The 17,382-nt window shown below is 35.2% G+C and overlaps 2 protein-coding genes across 16 annotated transcripts; both read left to right on the forward strand.

Moving 5' to 3' along the window:
* Positions 1-267: 267 nt before the first annotated feature.
* On the forward strand, positions 268-7,197 carry LOC137742223 (uncharacterized). 15 transcript variants are annotated; one of them, XM_068482025.1, is made up of 17 exons: positions 268-558; positions 666-721; positions 1,272-1,380; positions 1,451-1,518; positions 1,607-1,666; positions 2,207-2,279; positions 2,360-2,407; positions 2,527-2,648; positions 3,199-3,341; positions 3,488-3,552; positions 3,652-3,714; positions 4,345-4,385; positions 4,474-4,566; positions 4,739-4,869; positions 5,407-5,540; positions 5,671-5,843; positions 6,753-7,197. In XM_068482025.1, exons 1-6 carry the CDS (start codon positions 498-500, stop codon positions 2,276-2,278), a joined length of 426 nt encoding a protein of 141 aa, XP_068338126.1. In that variant the 5' UTR covers positions 268-497; the 3' UTR covers position 2,279; positions 2,360-2,407; positions 2,527-2,648; positions 3,199-3,341; positions 3,488-3,552; positions 3,652-3,714; positions 4,345-4,385; positions 4,474-4,566; positions 4,739-4,869; positions 5,407-5,540; positions 5,671-5,843; positions 6,753-7,197. The 15 variants fall into 15 exon arrangements, with proteins under 15 accessions (XP_068338126.1, XP_068338121.1, XP_068338123.1 ...); XM_068482020.1 differs by having other exon boundaries at positions 4,772-4,869; XM_068482022.1 differs by having other exon boundaries at positions 4,772-4,869; positions 5,687-5,843.
* A 4,391-nt stretch (positions 7,198-11,588) lies between these two features.
* LOC137741877 (putative disease resistance RPP13-like protein 1) lies at positions 11,589-17,112 on the forward strand. The gene is made up of 4 exons (XM_068481578.1): positions 11,589-11,778; positions 11,900-12,038; positions 12,301-16,617; positions 16,836-17,112. The coding sequence occupies exon 3, from the start codon at positions 12,365-12,367 to the stop codon at positions 16,607-16,609; it is 4,245 nt and encodes a 1,414-aa protein (XP_068337679.1). The 5' UTR covers positions 11,589-11,778; positions 11,900-12,038; positions 12,301-12,364; the 3' UTR covers positions 16,610-16,617; positions 16,836-17,112.
* The last annotated feature ends 270 nt before the right edge of the window (positions 17,113-17,382 follow it).

A 17,382-nucleotide genomic window follows, 5' to 3' on the forward strand; every position in this document is an offset into this window, starting at 1 on the left:
TTGTTTTTATATAGTTTGATGACTAAATGATCTCATATTTGAATGCTTTTTTTGGGTTTTTTTAGTTTAAATACCTATTCTAACACATTTATTTATGCCAAAACCCAAAACTCCCGGTTACTGTTCGTGGACAGTGGAGTGGCGAAAATGCCCTCCAAATTTTTATCTAGCTGTGCTTTATTTCAGCTTTTCTACAGTGAAAATGCAGTTATGCCCTTCCGCTCCACCTGTTGACCATCGCTACGTCTTCTAGCTTCTTCCCTTTGCTTTTCACTCTTTTTGCTTCTGTTGCTTTTCACTTTTTCTCCACTAATTTCCGTTCGATTGTTTTGCATTTTGTGCTTTGGTGAGATATTTTATTAGCCTATGCTATGTGTTCTAATCAAGGACTGAATTAGGTTTCTTAGTTAAGCGAAACTGGGCTCTTCCTTTTGCTTCCAATACGTTCTTCCAACCCAGCCCCAATTCTCTCTCGACAGTTTTCCAGGAAGCAAAACATGAATCCATTCCCGGTTCTCCTGATTCAAAGAAAATTCTTTAACTGGCTAAGAATTGAAGGTAACTCTTATCTCTCTAGAATGTTGTTTAGGATTATCTTTTTCTCTCTGTTCCGCTGAATCTCTATGGCCTCTGATTGAATTTTTTCTGAAATGGGTGTTCTAAAGCAGCTGTTATCTTTGCATACAACTTCCTTGCTGCTGCTTTGGGGCGACGATCTGAAGTGAAAGGCCTTAAATTTACAACTAATACAAATAGCAAGTATTGCTTATCGCATTTTATCTTCGAGCTTAATCCATCACTTGATATGCAGTACTAACTCAGTTGTTCGTCAATTTGTTTCACTTTTAGGTTTTATTATGGTAAGTAATTCCTCTATTTTGAGTATCATGTATCTGTTCTTGATTTCCACTGAATGCATGTATTTGTGTTAAAGTATTAATTTTCGATTTTTTACAATTTCGCAATGCATTCTTCTTTTGTCATGTCATTAATGATCATATGTTTGCTAAGCATGATCATGTGCAATAAAATGCATCTGGTGACTTAATTAATCCTGTATATAATATTTGTATTAGTTGATTGAGAATTAGAGTCATGCAATTTCCCAATAACGCATTGAATTGAAGGGCTTTCTTGGAAATTTTCGTTTTTTTGTAATGATAGTTGCAATAGACTTGGATTGTATTTTTGCTAAATACTATGATATGCGAGTTGGGGAACTTTGATTAGTATGCTAAATTCTTAAAACTGGGACGTCTTGATGTTTCCAGACGGTTCTTCCAACATCATCAACTATATCAATTTTGCACCAAGTCCCAAAAGGTCATGTTGGGGTATATTGGAGAGGATGCGCTCTTCTGAAGACAATTACAGATCTAGGTGATGTGCATTGAGAAGTTGCTTGCATAGGGCCTTAACTTTGCCTGCTTCTCATTATTTCAAATTTCAGGTTTTCATCTCAAGCTGCCTATTGTCACCCATTTTGAACCCATTCAAGTGACCCTGCAGACTAATCAGGTAACTTTGGTAATCCATGTTTGGAAGATTGAGGATTCTGTCTTTCCATTCATTATAGTTTTGAAAGCTTCTGTTAGCAACATTGTAGGTAAGAGATATTCCATGTGGTACAAAAGGGTGTGTCATGATCAATTTTGAGAAGATTGAGGTAAGGCTATGCGATATTATTCTTTAGTGTTTGTATATTAGTTTCAATTAGTTGAAGGTCTTGAAAAACTCCATTTAATAAATCCAGAATATGTAATCCTTTAGGAGTCGTCTAATAACCATTTGGTTTTTAGTTTCAAGTTTTCGTTTAGATTTATTTTTGGGCATTTACGATAACTTTACTTTAGTATATGTAGATTTAATATTCCAATTTAATATAAATTTATATGTTATCTTCTTCTTAGGTTCTTTAACCATTTAACTTCTTAGAATATCATTTTTGAAAAAAAGTTGGAGTAGTGCATTTTATAGTGTGGCCTAACTTCCTTTTCATTGAAGTGAGATTTTTGAGAAGGACTGGTGGATCTCTGAAAAGGAACTTGGTGGAAATTCTTTATTACACTATTCTGTCTCAGAAGTTGTGAAGTATATGCAGGTATGGATGTTGTCTTAGCTAGATCGTTGTTTTAAACAACTGACTCATTTTTTGCTATTACTTTTCAAATTTTACATATGTAGATACTCTCTCTTCATTTTTCAGATGGTTGACAAATTGGATGATGAAACCATGGCAATAGAACTTGGTCCACCTGATTCTAAAGAGGCCCTATAAGGTAATATGCTCTGTCTCAAATTTACAGACCTCTTACATTAGTTTTTTCTTGCTCCTTTTTAGCACTTGACATGATTTCAGGATGTTGAAAGAGCCCTATTCCGAGCACATGTCGAGGGTCAACTAAAGGTTAACAGATTTGTATATTTATTATTAGCTAACTCTTAATTATGATGCCGTTAATTATTAGCTAACTCTTAAACTTACCTTGGTCTAATTACTTTCTTGAATTCGATCTGTTTTTGTAGAAACTTGGTTGCAATGCAAGTTGGAAACGCACAAAAGTTTGATCGCGTCCAATATAATTGCCAGAGAAGGTCATCTCCATTTCTTTCAAAATCAGACTTCTTTTTGCACACAAAAACACTAGGTAAACACTTATTATCCTTAGTTTGTTCATGATATAATTCCACTGTCTATAAATTTATTTCAATTTTTTTCCCTTGCCTGGGATGCTTCCTTAATGACCAACATAGCAGAGGACAACTTTTAATGTTGCAGTAAACAACATTTTTAATACACGATATAGGTTTCTCTTTTGATATTTAAATTCATTCAGGATGAGGTTGTGTATAATTTGCATTGGCATTGGTAACTCAGTTTTTGACTCAAACATTGTTTATGAAGATTGAAAGGGAATTGTTATTAGCACTTCAAAAATCTCATTCTACACTTCAAACTTTCTATATTAGGAAAGAAAAATACACTTGTGAGGAGTGTTGAATGAGATTTTTGAAGTGCCAATAGCACTTTTCGATTGAATCATTCAAATAGTTTTCAATCCTATAGTAACACGCGAGTACAAATTCTAGTTTATATATACTAAAACCCGAACTAAATGCTACTGTTTATTAATAGTAAAATGTCAAAAATGCCCTCCAAAGTTTTTGACCACTTCTCTTTCTATCTGTGTTGCACAGGAAATGACAGTTATGCCCTTTCGTTCCACCTGTCCGTCATCGTGTGTGTTTTGCACAGTGAATGACAGTTATTCTAGATCTTTCTTTGCTTTTTCACTTTCTTCTCTGGGATACCTCGACTTCGTTGGTTTTTCGCCCTCTTCGTATGTGATTTTGTTTTCTGTCGTTCTGCTGATTCGTCGGTTTCTAGCGATGTTGTTCTTTGATTACTCATCAAAGTTCTTAATTTCTACCTGGTTGCTCGCATAGTTTTTTTGCATGTCTGATGCCGTTTGGTTTTCGATTTCAGGGATTTTTACCCATTTTTTATTCGATTGGAAATTGGTTTGGGCTGGTCTAATCCAGCGTTTCCAGGTAAGTTTTGCATGTTTATCAGTCTATATGGTTTCGATTTTCTGTGTTTGGTTCGATAGTTTTTGTAAATGTCTGATGCAAATCGATTTTCAATTTCAGGAAACGGTGCCTTTGAAAATTTGGGATTTTGGATTTCGATTTTCCAAGCTCTCTGTGTTAAAGGTATGGATGTGTTTTAATTTATTTTCCCTTGTTTTGCTTGCGCTTGTTTTTTTTTTTTTTTTTAATTTTGTTTTGCTAATTTGGAAAGGTTTTCTGTCCGTGTTTGTGTTGTGAGTTGGTTCATACTTCATAGTGTATATAAATGCGTTAGATTTTATTTATTTATTTATTTTGTTTTCCTAATTTGGTGTAGTTTTCTCTATGTGTTTGGATTGTGGGTGTGTTCATAGTTTTTTCTTTTGTAGGATTTGAGGGTTTAACATTGCTGGATTTGAAGTGTGAATTATATATTCATTTTTCATGGCGGGCGTTAAGTTATTAGTGTATAGAAACAAAAAATGTGTTTGTTTCGGTTTAGGCACTATTGGAGGGTTAGAGATGCCGTTAATATTTTTGATTAAAATTGTTGCTGTTATAATATAGCACATATTAAATTATTCGTATCTACAAGCTAAAAATGTATTCATTTCAGTTTAAACAGTATTGGAAAATTAGCGATGAGTATTGGTTAATCAAATTGTTAATGTTATGATGAATGTTAAAAGTTTACTTTATGAATTTATTATTCATGATAGAGGTTAAATTATGAGTGCTAATATACTGATTTTGTGAAATTTTTTGTCTTTGCAGGTTTTTCTGGCTAATGAAATACCTTTGCCATCGCTCTCCAGGTATAATTATCTTTCTGTTTTTTCTATTTCCAAATTATGTATACTGAATTTTGAAGGCATATAAACTTAAATTGATATTACTTGACAGGAGGTTCCTGCTTATTCTCGAACCTCGAGTGGTCATATGTAGAACCTACTTGGTTATGCATGCTCAATCCATTTTGTATATAAAATGATTAAGGTATGAGATGCATTTTTTTTTACTCAATGAGATGGTTACATGGTTTGCCGAAGTTAATATTATTTTCTTCATGTTAACGAAGAGGGCAAATTTCAAATTGGTCCAAGTATTTCTTAAAGTTGCTAGTTTGATTTTTGGAAAAGTGTCAAGTAGTTTTAATTTCTCTGTGCAGTCTATGCAATGTTTTTTTTTCTTTTTCAAAAAGGTATTTCTTCATGATTGGGTATTGCTGCGACGACGACAAGAAGTTGCTGGTGGTGGAGTACATGCATCATGATACACTTGCCAAACATCTCTTCAACTGTATGTGCCTCCTATATTCAGATATTCAATGAATTTGTTTTTTATACAATTTTTGGCCTTTCTTTTCTGCACAAGATATGGGAACATGTTTGACACATTGCTTGAAATATGAGGAGGAACACCCTTTACTTGAAAGTTGCACTGCGTTTCAATGAATACGAATATGAAATGGTTGCATCTACTTGTCTATTTGTAATGTGAAAAGCCATGCGATTGAAACTTAAAAAAATTTCAATCTAGATTTGATGAGTCCTACAAAGACATAATTTTCTCTTCTTTTACATAAGATATTGATTTCTTGGGGCGTTAATTGCTTTAAAGAATGCATTTGTTCCACATGAGCAATATTGTCATCTCAAACCACTTTCGCAAATTAAGCTGATTCATTATCTGCAATATGTGCCATTTTCATTTCAATTTGCGACTCCCATTTTGCTTTTCCCATTCTCATATTCTTGACAATTGGTCACTGAAATTTATTGCTTATAGCTATTCAAAATGCTTCATGTATAAATTCATCTCACATGTTCTTGATAGGGGAGAATCAGACCTTTGAGTGGGCTATGAGACTAAGAGTTGCTCTGAAAATTGCCGAAGTATTGGATTACGGCAGTATTGAAGGCCGCCCATTGTACCATGACTTAAATTCATATATGGTTCTCTTTGATGAGGTGATGTCTCCAATTTCCTTTCCCAAATTTGTTTATTTAGTTTTTCAATTTTTACAAGTGAGATGATTTTGATCACATATCATTGTGGACCTTTTTTTGATAAGTAGACATTTTTTTTGCTCTGTTAAAGACTTTTTATTTGACAGCTACATGGATTTATATGAGATCAAAGTGGTAATTTCATGGATGGTGTTGCAAGAATGGCAATCCTCCGCCTTCGACTTTTGGATTGATGAAAAACAGTAGGGATGAAAAAAGTTACAGCACTAATCTTGCACACACCTCCTGAATATCTAAGAAATGGTAATTGCCTATTTCCCTTAATCATAATTATTATTTATTATACCATTTTTTATACACCTTTCTGAGGGATAAACTGAATTTCTGACTGAGTCAATGAGTAAGATTATATGAATAAGGAGCTATGTTGTATAATCTGCTGAATATTCCTGCTATACCCTCATCCTGCGAGATTAAGAATACTTGAGAATGATGAGTTGAGATCAGTGTGCCAATTATTGCCATCATGTGCTTTACACTAAGACTAAAGTCACAATGCAATTTTGAACTTTGCAAAATGAGTTCTATGCATTGCAAATCCATCATTAAGACTAAACTCTCAGTGTAATTAATAGTGTGACTAGAAAGTGTTATGTTCAACTTTGGGACTGTCCTTTTGGACATTCTGAGTGAAAAACACCTCTTCTGGTCATGTTATCTGCTACTTTTTTGAATCTCGATATCCCCCTTTTTTTTGTCTTTCTTTTGTTTTTCTGCTGCTTTCACGCTCATTTGTTGCTCTTTGAATTGTTTTGAGGATACCCAATTGCCCAAATTGTTCAAATTTGGCCCTTCAGTAAGCTTTTATGTGCATTTTTTGTTTGGTTCTTTTTTGAAATGAATATAATTTGTAAGAAGTATGTTGGCATAACCAAGTTTTTTTTTTTATGAATTCACTTCTTTCAGGAACTGTAAAGGAGAGAGAGGTCTGTTGTGTTTGGTGTAAAGTTTATTTTTTTGTATTTAAATTATCTAGATGAGCAATTGGTGTTTTGTTTTTCTGTCAGTGAGTATTTTTGCATTGTGTGGTTAGCATTTATGCAGAATACCATATACAATGTCTGCATTTTGTATTGTTAGCATATGTTATAAACAGTTAGATGGCACATATGTTATATGTATATGTGATAAATTTATATTTACATTATCTAGATGAGGCTGTATCAAAGCGCGAGGCAAAACATTGGCGTCAATGGAAGAAAGAAAAAAAATCTGCAAAAGGGGCAACTGAAGTGATGGAAATTGGAGACAAAATGAGAAATTTGATGCTTTTTATCACAGTGGACAAGTCATTACAAGCTAATCATACTGGTAATAGAAATTACTCTCTGCTTGCATGCTTTTGAACATGGAGAGAAATTGAATTTGTATTTTAGAATTAGCGTTCTTCTTGATGTTCAACTGTTTGGAAAGGGTTTTTTGTCAAATTGTATTTCGAATTAGTGTTCTTTTTTGGTTTCTACTAGTTAGTGTTCTTTTTGATTTAGAACAAAAGGTCAGTAATTTCGTTCCTACATTCCACATGTATGTAAATAGTATTGCTTATTGTTAATGAACAATGAGACATCAATCACATGTGCTAACATAGTATTTCAGACATGCTTTATATGATTTTAAAACCCGCAGCAACGCTTGGGCACCAGTTGCTAGTAAAACCTAATTCCTAACCCCTCTAAACCAAAACTTAGTAGGTCTAAATCTGCAAAACATGTTGAAAAACACCAAAATGTTAGGAAAAAACAAGGAAAATCTCCAATGTCTTTGTTAAGTGGAGGGGTTGGTTTAACAAAAATACCCTTAAAATGGTGGTCATTTAGTCGTTCACGTGACAACTTAACAAGGATATTTGATAAGTTTTGAACGGAAATATCAAAATGATTTATGATAGACAAACTTAGGGAAGTTCTATCAATTTTCATTGTTAGAGATCAAAATGAGGAATTATGTCAGTCTCAAGAATTTTTTTAGCTAAAAAGACAAAAAAAAAAAAAAAACAAAACAAAACGAAAGCTGGAAAACTACATTTCAAAATCCATCCAAGGGGGTACAATCATTCACATTTATAATGTTAGGGAGATTAAATCTCTAAATTAAATTTTGTAAACTAAATGATGTGAGTGTTGATTTGATTATTACTTAAATATTGATTAACATGTTTATTTCTAATTAGTGAGTGAATGACATTTATTTAGTTTGCCAATTTAGTTTAAATATTTAGTATGTCTAGCATTACTCTTACGACCAATATCCAAAGGGGTTTGAACTGGTATGATTAGTAAGATAGCAATAGCTCTGGTAGCTGACTGCAAAGTCAATGTATTGACAAAGTATGAAGTTTGTTATTTTGTTCAAAGACAAATGTATTGACAAAGTATGAAGTTTGTTATTTTGTTCAAAGACAAATGTATGAAGTTAAGTCCTACGATTCTTTAAAACTAACTTTCCACGAAACATGTACACCAAGAAAATTCTATCCACATGTCTTTGATATAGACGAGGAGTTTCCAAGAAAAATCAAAGACAACTACAAGAGTAATTCTAAAGGTCATATTTCTTGCCATGCTAATAATTTGTCCATTATAATCAATTAATATAATAAAAATAAAGGAAGTTGAAGATCAACTATAAAACTAATTAGTAATATGAAAAGTATTTTAAATTAATTTTTTAATAATAGCACATGAACAACACAAAGCAGTCGTGTAGCATGTGTGGCCATTAGGCTTCACACGTGAGACAACCTACTATGATACCATGAAAAAAGTTGAGGTTTCACCGTAAAATCAATTGACAAAATAAAAAATAACCCAACATTTAAGTCAATGCAATTTTTTTTTATTTATTTATTAATGTGAGATACATTCTTAAAATATAAAAAAAATAAAAAACCATCAAATGCGTACAATCAGTTTATATGATTGGAAAATATAATCACTTGAAATATTTTATTAACAATAATGAGGCACGAGATAATTCACTAAAAGAAAGGCATTTGGAAGATTCACACCATAATAGTCTCATGACACCAAAGATGCTTTTTTTTTTTTCCATCTTCTTCAGATCGTTGGTAGCATTTTCTCCCTGACTTATCCGATTCACATTTGTGGCAAAGATTCTTCGTGGAAAGTTAGTTCGAACTGGTACTGGTTGTCGTTGAGTTATACATGTGACTAGTCGCTGTCCCGTCACATGTTAAAAAGAAGAGAAATGCTAAGGGTATTATCTCAAAAATGAAATGAACTTTTTATCATCTTAACGTTTAATATCAATTTATATACTAACATTATAAAATATTATGAAAACAAAAATAGTAGATGGACTATAAAAAACCTCACTTTTGAAAAAGTTAGTTAACATTTCCCTAAAAAGAACAAATAAGAAAAAAACAAAAAAGGAGGACCACTAGACCCAATTGTGGGATTATATAATAATTGTCTTTTGTGATCACTGATTAGGCTGGATGGGTTAACCAAATTCAAAGTCTAGTTTTTTTGCTAAAATTAATACCATATTTTAGTTTAGGCACCAATGGAAAAGTCAACTAAAACAATTCTACAAAATTATTATATTTCAAAATAATTACAAGATTGTCACTCAATCCTACCATGTTTTCCGACTAACCAACTTGTATTAATGGTCGATTCCGATCAATTTTTCTGGCAACTGGCTAATCAATTTTTCTAGTCTAAAGGTAGCTATTCAATAGTGACTTTCATAAATACATGTAAAGCGATGGATTTTCTCTTAATTAAGTTCTTTGATTTTATTTTGTATACATGTGAAGAAATAATAAACTTGGAAAATAAACATAATTGAAGATAAAAGGTTGAACTTATTGCTATTTTTTATGTAATGTAGAACAATGACTTCAAATTTTTCGGCACCAATGATGGTGGCCGAAACGAGATCCGACACTGGCGCACGGAGACCAGCGAGCTGTGTGCAGGGGGAATGTAAATGGTCCTATCACCTATGAATATAAATGTCATGGCCTACAAATTGTGGCTTAATCTAAATAGAATGGGTTGAGTTTGGTAGTTTTTCTTGAATTTGGTATTGTTCCTTTAAACCTACAAAAGTGTGGTATGTGTAGCATTACTCTAAAACTTATATCCAACTTGTATTTAATCCTAGTTTACATATGTTTGTTTTTTTGTAAAAATAATCTTTGGAAATTGATTTATAATATTAACGATTCCGATCATAAACTCGAAATTTCGTGCATTGACCACGAATCTATGAACTGAGAGGGAATGTTGAGAAGTAAACTCTAATTCTTAAAGTTAGAAATAGATTAAAGGAAACAAATTGAATAGCCAGCGGAGTTGTAGGCAAGCTATATATTCTGTCTCATGACTAATGAAATAAGAGTATGCCCAAACTATGTAAAAATAATCAAGGGCAGCAAATTGCCTTGCAAACTGTATTATAGCTCCCCATTCTCGAAACTGTATTCTGATGATTTTCCAATAATCCGCAGCAACAAGACCGTAACGATTGTGAACCTTTAGCTTAAACAAGATGATAGCCTGATGAAAAAGCATTGGCCGTTGAAGACAATATTGTTGCTAGCTCTTGCTTTTGCACCAGGGCCTCATGTCGGATGGAGGATGTCCAACACAACTATTGTTGTTGTATCCGTATGCCTGAACCCTTTTTGATTAATGAAGGACAATATTAATTTTTCAATGATAAAATTGATTAAAAGCGATATTTTAAAAAATTGTGATCAAAACTGCACCAATTTGTCAAAACGTATTTATTGTGGCTAATTGCCTTTATATTATTCGAGCAATGTGATATATATATATATATCTTAGTGATGGTACTCGTTCTATGAAAATTATTCACGACCTCTACATTTTAGATTAGACATATGAATGAATCATTCAAAACATAATATCAGTTTTTTTTTCTTTGTCTATTAAACGTTAAGTTTCTCTTCACACGTTATTGCATTATTTATTTGAAGTACTGACACAATAACGAACCTAATATAGATAAGTGAATCTCGTAGAAAGAATACAACTTTTCAACTTTTCTAGCATGTGCTGTTCATGGAATATTGCAGCTTTGGGATAGTGGAATTAAGGTCTAGTTGCTAGGAGGGTTATGAGTAAAAGTAAAACTATATCGTGAAGACACAAGTAAATTATTTGGCACTAAAATTCGGTTAACCGAGCTTAATCTTCAATTTTTCATAAGAAAACAATTTTACTTGTTTGGCATGCAGCTCCATCTTTTGGCATTCTTCTTTTCTTGTATTCAAATTTTTTGAGCATACAAGTCTATAGGTTTGTCACCCCTTCTTAATGTGTAATTTTCTTTTTTACCTAATTCTTTTGGAATTTATTTGTTTGTAAGTTCTTACCTTTTAGGTTTTGTTATAAAGGGTTTGGTTTTATGTCTCATTTTTTTTCTTTGTATTTTATTTTTCAAGAGGGGTAACATTTATTTCCTCCTTTTTTTCCTGTATTTTTTTTCTTATTTCATGAGAGACAAGGTTTATATCCTCTTTATAACTTCTTTTTTCATATCAATAAAATTCCATTGTATCACTGTGGTTTTAAAAAAATGACAAACGACAGATAATCTACAATAAATTCATATAAATTATCAGATCGAAAGAATTTGAACCCAAGATATAGTGGGTTAAAAAGAAAAACCATATTTCAAGGACAATTCACCATGTGTAATAAGTTCACTCCATCATGAAGATCTTGCTCAATTTTCCTTCCTTAAACATCGATTCCAGGATATTCTTATAAAACACATTTCTCTTCATCTTCAAGACTTCAAAATGAAATCTAAAATAAATTTATTTTAACTTTTTACACAAATTAAAGTGTGGAGATTAGTTACAGCCCTTGTTACTAAACGATGGTAAGGCTGAAGCAGGATGCATGGTAACTTTGGTAAAATCTAGTGTCGAGATGATAAAGAGCCCGGGGGGGTTGCCATGCGTTTTCCTTCTGCCAAACTGTCAACTTTGTTTTCTTTTGCTTTGTGTTGTGTGGCTCAGGACAAAGAGGGAGAGATATTATAGCCAATTGAATTATTGAAGAGCACTAAAGTCTTTGTCGCCAAGAATCTGAATTTGTTGATTTTCATAAGCGATCAGATCAACGGAAACAAGTTCCTTCATCTTCATGATCATCTGAAAACTTCAATTGATGCAGTAAGTTCTTCTTGAAAATATATGGGAAATCTATTTTTTATTGATTAATTATTTCATTTTATTCAAGTTTATATACTGAATTTTTTTCATCAATAACCAGCTATACCATATATGGTTTCAGGTTCAACACTTTGTGCAGTTTTAAGCTCGAGAGCTCAAGCTTCCAGGGAACTACTCCTTAATCTTAATTGGATTAAAGTTAACCTCAACTGAAACCTGATCCTCGGAAGCAAGTGTCCTCAAGATCTGACGACTTCCATGTAAGTTATTGCCATATATCCGATCCCATATTTATGCGAATTTCGATTTGTGTAACTTGTCGCGTCCCAAAAATTAGTAGTGCTATTTTAAAATGTAAAATACATATGATTTTTAATCTCGAATTTTTCTTTTGTGCTTTGTCTTTCAAATTAAGCAATTTTCAGTAAAACGTAATTAAGCCCCTGTGTAGCCGGTAGGACCGTTATGGAATTGAATAAATTTTGTATACAATAATTAGTTTCATCTGTTTTAATTGTGCAGCTGTGACTACTTGTGAATCTTAATTGGTATTGGTCAACGGATCAGACTTCCAGTTCAAGAAACTATGGCGGCAGAGGCTTTTCTTGTGGCATTTCTTCGAGTGTTGGTTAGCAAGTTGGCGCAGCGCGAGGTCATCAAGTACTGTGGACGCGTAAAGGGCGTTGATAAAAATCTGAAGAAATGGAGTGCCACCTTGTCTGCAATTGGAGCGGTTCTGCATGACGCGGAGGAAAGGCAACTGATGGCTGAGAGCAGCGCACTGAAGCTCTGGCTCGATGATCTCAGGGACTTGGCTTTTGATGCGGAAGACGTGTTGGATAAATGTCATGCTAAAATGTTGAAACGTCAGATACAACATGCTCATTCCAGCACAACAAGCAAAGCATGGAAATCAATTCCTAATCGTGTTTCCAAATTCAAAACAACAAGCAAAGCAGGGATATCAATTCCTAATCGTATTTCCAACTTCAAAATGAACTCGGAAATACAGAAGATTACCGAGCGATTACAAGAGATATCCGATCGAAAAGACCAGCTTGGTTTGAGAATTGATACTGTGACGTCGACTATTACGGCACGCCAAAACATATCCCCTAGTTCCAGTCAACCAGATGGTCCTGTGATTGGAAGGGATGAGGACAAAAGGCAGATTGTTGAGCTACTGTCGAAACAAGAGCATCGTGCTGCCAATTTCGATGTAATTGCAATTGCTGGTATGGCTGGAGTCGGAAAGACAACACTTGCTGGACAAGTACTCAAAGATATGGTTGCAGCCCAAACGTTTCAACCAGCCGTTTGGGTGTGCGTATCTGACGACTTCAACCTTGGAAGAGTGACAAAGCAAATTCTTGAATCAATCACATCTCGGCAATGTGCCACAGAAGATTACAATAAGGTTCAAGATGATCTGCATAAGGAGTTAGTGGGGAAGAAGTTTTTAATTGTTTTAGACGACGTTTGGAAAACGTGTAGCTACGGTGATTGGATGAAGCTGCAGTCCCCTTTTCGTGATGGAGCACAAGGAAGCAAGATAATTGTGACAACACGTGATACAGATGTTTCAAAAATGATGGGAGCTGCCAAGCTGGTTCACAATTTGGAGCCCATGGAAAATGATGTTTGTTTGCAAGTATTTGAGCAGCATGCATTCTTAAATTCTAACAACGACAAACCACCAAATTACGAGTTACTGAAGGAGAAAATTGTTGCAAAGTGTAGGGGATTGCCTTTGGCCGCGAGGACTCTCGGTGGTGTTCTACTTCGTAAAGAAACATACGAATGGGAAGAAATATTGAACAACAAACTCTGGAGTCTATCAAATGAGCCTGACATACTTCCAGTGTTGAGATTAACCTACTTTTATCTTCCTTCACATTTGAAAAGATGCTTTGCCTATTGCTCAATACTTCCAAATGACTATGAATTCGAAGAGAAGCAAATGATCCTTCTATGGATGGCCGAGGGCTTTATTCTTCCCCGACCAGAAGATAATAAACAAATTGAAGATTTAGGTGCTGATTATTTTCGGGAGCTCGTATCTAGGTCATTGTTTCAAACGTCAACCGAAAATACTTCAAAATATGTGATGCATGACCTCATTGGTGATTTAGCACGATGGGCAGCTGGAGCAATTTGTTTTAGATTGGAGGATAAGCAAAACAATGATGGTGTACAACTTAGATGTTTTCCAAAGGCACGCCACTCGTCTTACATCACAGGTGATTATGATGGAGTTAAAAGATTTGAGGCATTTTCTGAAGTGAAATGTTTGCGAACCTTCCTGCCACTAAGAAAGGATTATGTTTGGGGTTATTTAAGTCATCAGGTTCCTTTTGATTTATTGCGAAAATTGCAATACTTGCGGGTGCTCTCTTTTAATAGCTATAAAATAACTGAGCTGCCAAACTCAGTCGGTGATTTAAGGTATCTTCGGTATCTCGACCTTTCTTACACGCCCATTACCAGTTTACCTAAATCAACAAGCACCCTTTACAACCTGCAGACATTGATATTGGAATGCTGTCGTAAGTTGAATTCATTGCCTGCAGACATGAGTAATCTAATTAATTTGCGCCATCTCAACAACTCAGGTGCATCTCGGTTGAAAGGAATGCCTCCAAAACTAGGTAAATTGGTGAATCTCCAATCTTTGCCTAATTTTGTGGTGAGTGGTGGTGGTAATCAATCAGGGATAAGAGAGATAGAGTTCCTGATGCATCTTCGGGGGACATTGTGCCTCTCAGGATTGGAGAATGTGACTGATGTCGAGGACGCTCGGAGGGCAAACTTAAAATGCAAGGAGAGGCTTGATTCGTTGGTCCTAGAATGGTCTCATTCAAGCGACGCAAGAAAAACGGAATCCGATGTGCTTGACATGTTACAGCCTCATACAAAGATCAAGGAGCTCACCATCAAGAGATATGCCGGAATGAAATTTTCATCATGGGTGGGATGTCCTTTGTTCTCTAATATGGTGCTTGTGCGCTTAGAGGAATGTAACAAATGTTTATCGTTGCCACCCCTCGGACAATTGCCTCATCTCAAAGAACTTTATATTGAAGGAATGAATGAAGTGGGAAGTGTTGGTGCTGAGTTTTATGGAGAGTGTATCTTGCCGTTTCCGCTATTAGAGATTCTTGAGTTTGTGGATATGCAGCATTGGAAGAAATGGCTTCCTTTCCAAATGGATCACGGAAGTGGTGTTTTCCCTTGCCTGAAAAGGCTTTCAATATTTGGATGTTCTAAGTTGGAAGGTAAGCTGCCAGAGAACCTTGATATGTTAGCCAAGCTTGAAATTTTTAAATGCGAGGAATTGGTGGTTTCGATTGCCAACTACAAACAACTTCGTCAAATAAACATTGACGGTTGTAAAGCGTTGGTGCATACAGCTGCTAAGGTTGAGTTTGAGTTATTAGAGTCCTTGTGTCTTTCAAACATTTCGGAGTTGACGTCTCTGCAAACAGGGGAATTGTGCAGAAAGGGATTAACCAAGGTTAGAGAATTGAAGATTAATGGATGTAAGGAGCTGAAGTCTTCATTGAAGAATGAGGCAGGATTATTGCAGCAGTTGACTTCTCTTGGCCGTTTGAAGATCGAAGACAACTCTCCTCTAGTTGAAGAATTGGGAAAAGAAGCAGAGGAGTCACAAATATTGGAGTGCAGGATTGAATGTCTGGAGTTAATCAAGTGCGAAAATCTTTTGAAGCTACCAAAGGGGTTAAATCAGTTGTCGTCTCTTCAAGAGCTTCGCTTACACAAATGTTCACGTCTAGCTTCTTTTCCAAATGTTGGTCTGCCACCTTCTCTTAAAGACATCGAGATTACCAAGTGTCATTCGTTGATATATTTGGCAAATTTTCAGTTTCCCCAAAATCTCAGAAGAATAGAGATAAGTAATTGCAAAAGTTTGAAATCACTAGTAAATGAGGAGGATGTTAGTTCTTGGTCGTCTTCTTGTCTTGAGCACTTGATTATCCGGAATTGTCAATCTCTGACGTCGTTATCATTAAGTGGCCGGCTTCTCAGGACACTTAAACACCTTCAGATATTTGATTGTGAACAGCTGGAGCTAATCGCAGAGGACGGGTTCTTCCGTGACAACACCAATTATTATCTTGAATATATTAAGATCTGGAAGTGCCAAAATCTGAAATCCTTACCGGATGGCTTATGCCACCTCAGCAATCTTCAAACTCTAATTATTGGGTATTGTGGAAGTCTTGTTTCTTTCCCGAGACTGAGTGGGGGGAGAAGACCCTCCAACCTGAGAACGCTCTGCATCATGGGATGCGACAAATTGGAGGCGTGGCCCGAAGACATGCACAATCTCAACTCTCTTGAGAAATTGAGGATCGACTACCGTGAAGGTTTGACTTTTCCTCCCAACCTCACGTTTCTTGAAATTAACAAGGTCAAGAGCTGTAAGTCATTGTGGGAGTTGGAGTGGGGGTTGCACAGACTCACCTCTCTTAGAGGGTTAATTATCTACGGTAAAGACCCGGATGCGGTGTCGTTTCCACCCGACTTGGTCCGGATGGAGACGCTCCTCCCCAAATCTCTCACTCAACTCGAAATAGGTGGCTTCCCGAATCTGAAGAAACTGAGCAGCAAGGGCTTTCAATTCCTCACCTCCCTTCAATTTCTTACACTCAGGCATTGTCCAAAGCTAGCATCCATTCCAGAGGAGGGTCTACCTGCTTCACTAGAGAAATTAGTCATCGAAGGGTGTCCAGTGCTAGAAGAGAGATGCCAACCAGGGAAAGGACGCTACTGGCACAAAATATCCCACATTCCTCACATCGCGATATAATTTTAGAGGTATCATCGTATCAAGAAATGTTTTATTATTATTATTAATATTATATTCATTATTATTGTTAAGCATCTTTGGTTGGATCTTGGCATCATGTCCACAATATTTTGTGGGATCATGATATCATGCCCAAATAATATATCCAAAGGCAAATAGAGAAGAAGTTAAAATCTTTTTGGCATTTTACTTATGTCCTCAAGATTTTGGGGTTTCACTGTTTCAGCATTGGATGCTTCTTCGCTTTGGGAGTCCAGTGGCTGACACAGTACAGCTGGTTCTGTCCTGGTCTGGGAGCGATTCTTTGACGACAGCAATGGCTGTTTCTAGGCCAAGCTTTCTTCTCCCAAGTTTTGAGTTTTTCTCACTGGGTTTTCTCCGGGCAACATTGATTTGTAATACAAGTGTGCTACTCTTTCTCCCAAGTTTGGAGTTTTTCCCACTGGGTTTTCTCCGAGCAAGATTTGAACGAGGTCATTTAATCCTAATCATTTGTAATTCCTCCTGAATGATTGTGACTTGTGAAGCTAGTAATGCATTTAATTTAGGGTATATTATCAATTTCCCCCCTGAACTTGTGACCATTGGCCAATTTCCCCCCTGAACTTTAATTTTGGCCAATTTCCCCCCTCAACTCTCATAATTAGTCAATTCCCCCCCTGAACTTTAATTTGGCCAATTTCCCCCCTCAACTCTCAAAATTAGTCAATTTGCACCCTACTGTTAATTTTTTTTTTTTTTAATTTTCCATCTATTCTTTTCTTAATTTTCAA

Source organism: Pyrus communis, chromosome 8, assembly GCF_963583255.1.
Source record: "Pyrus communis chromosome 8, drPyrComm1.1, whole genome shotgun sequence".
NCBI lineage: Eukaryota > Viridiplantae > Streptophyta > Magnoliopsida > Rosales > Rosaceae > Pyrus > Pyrus communis.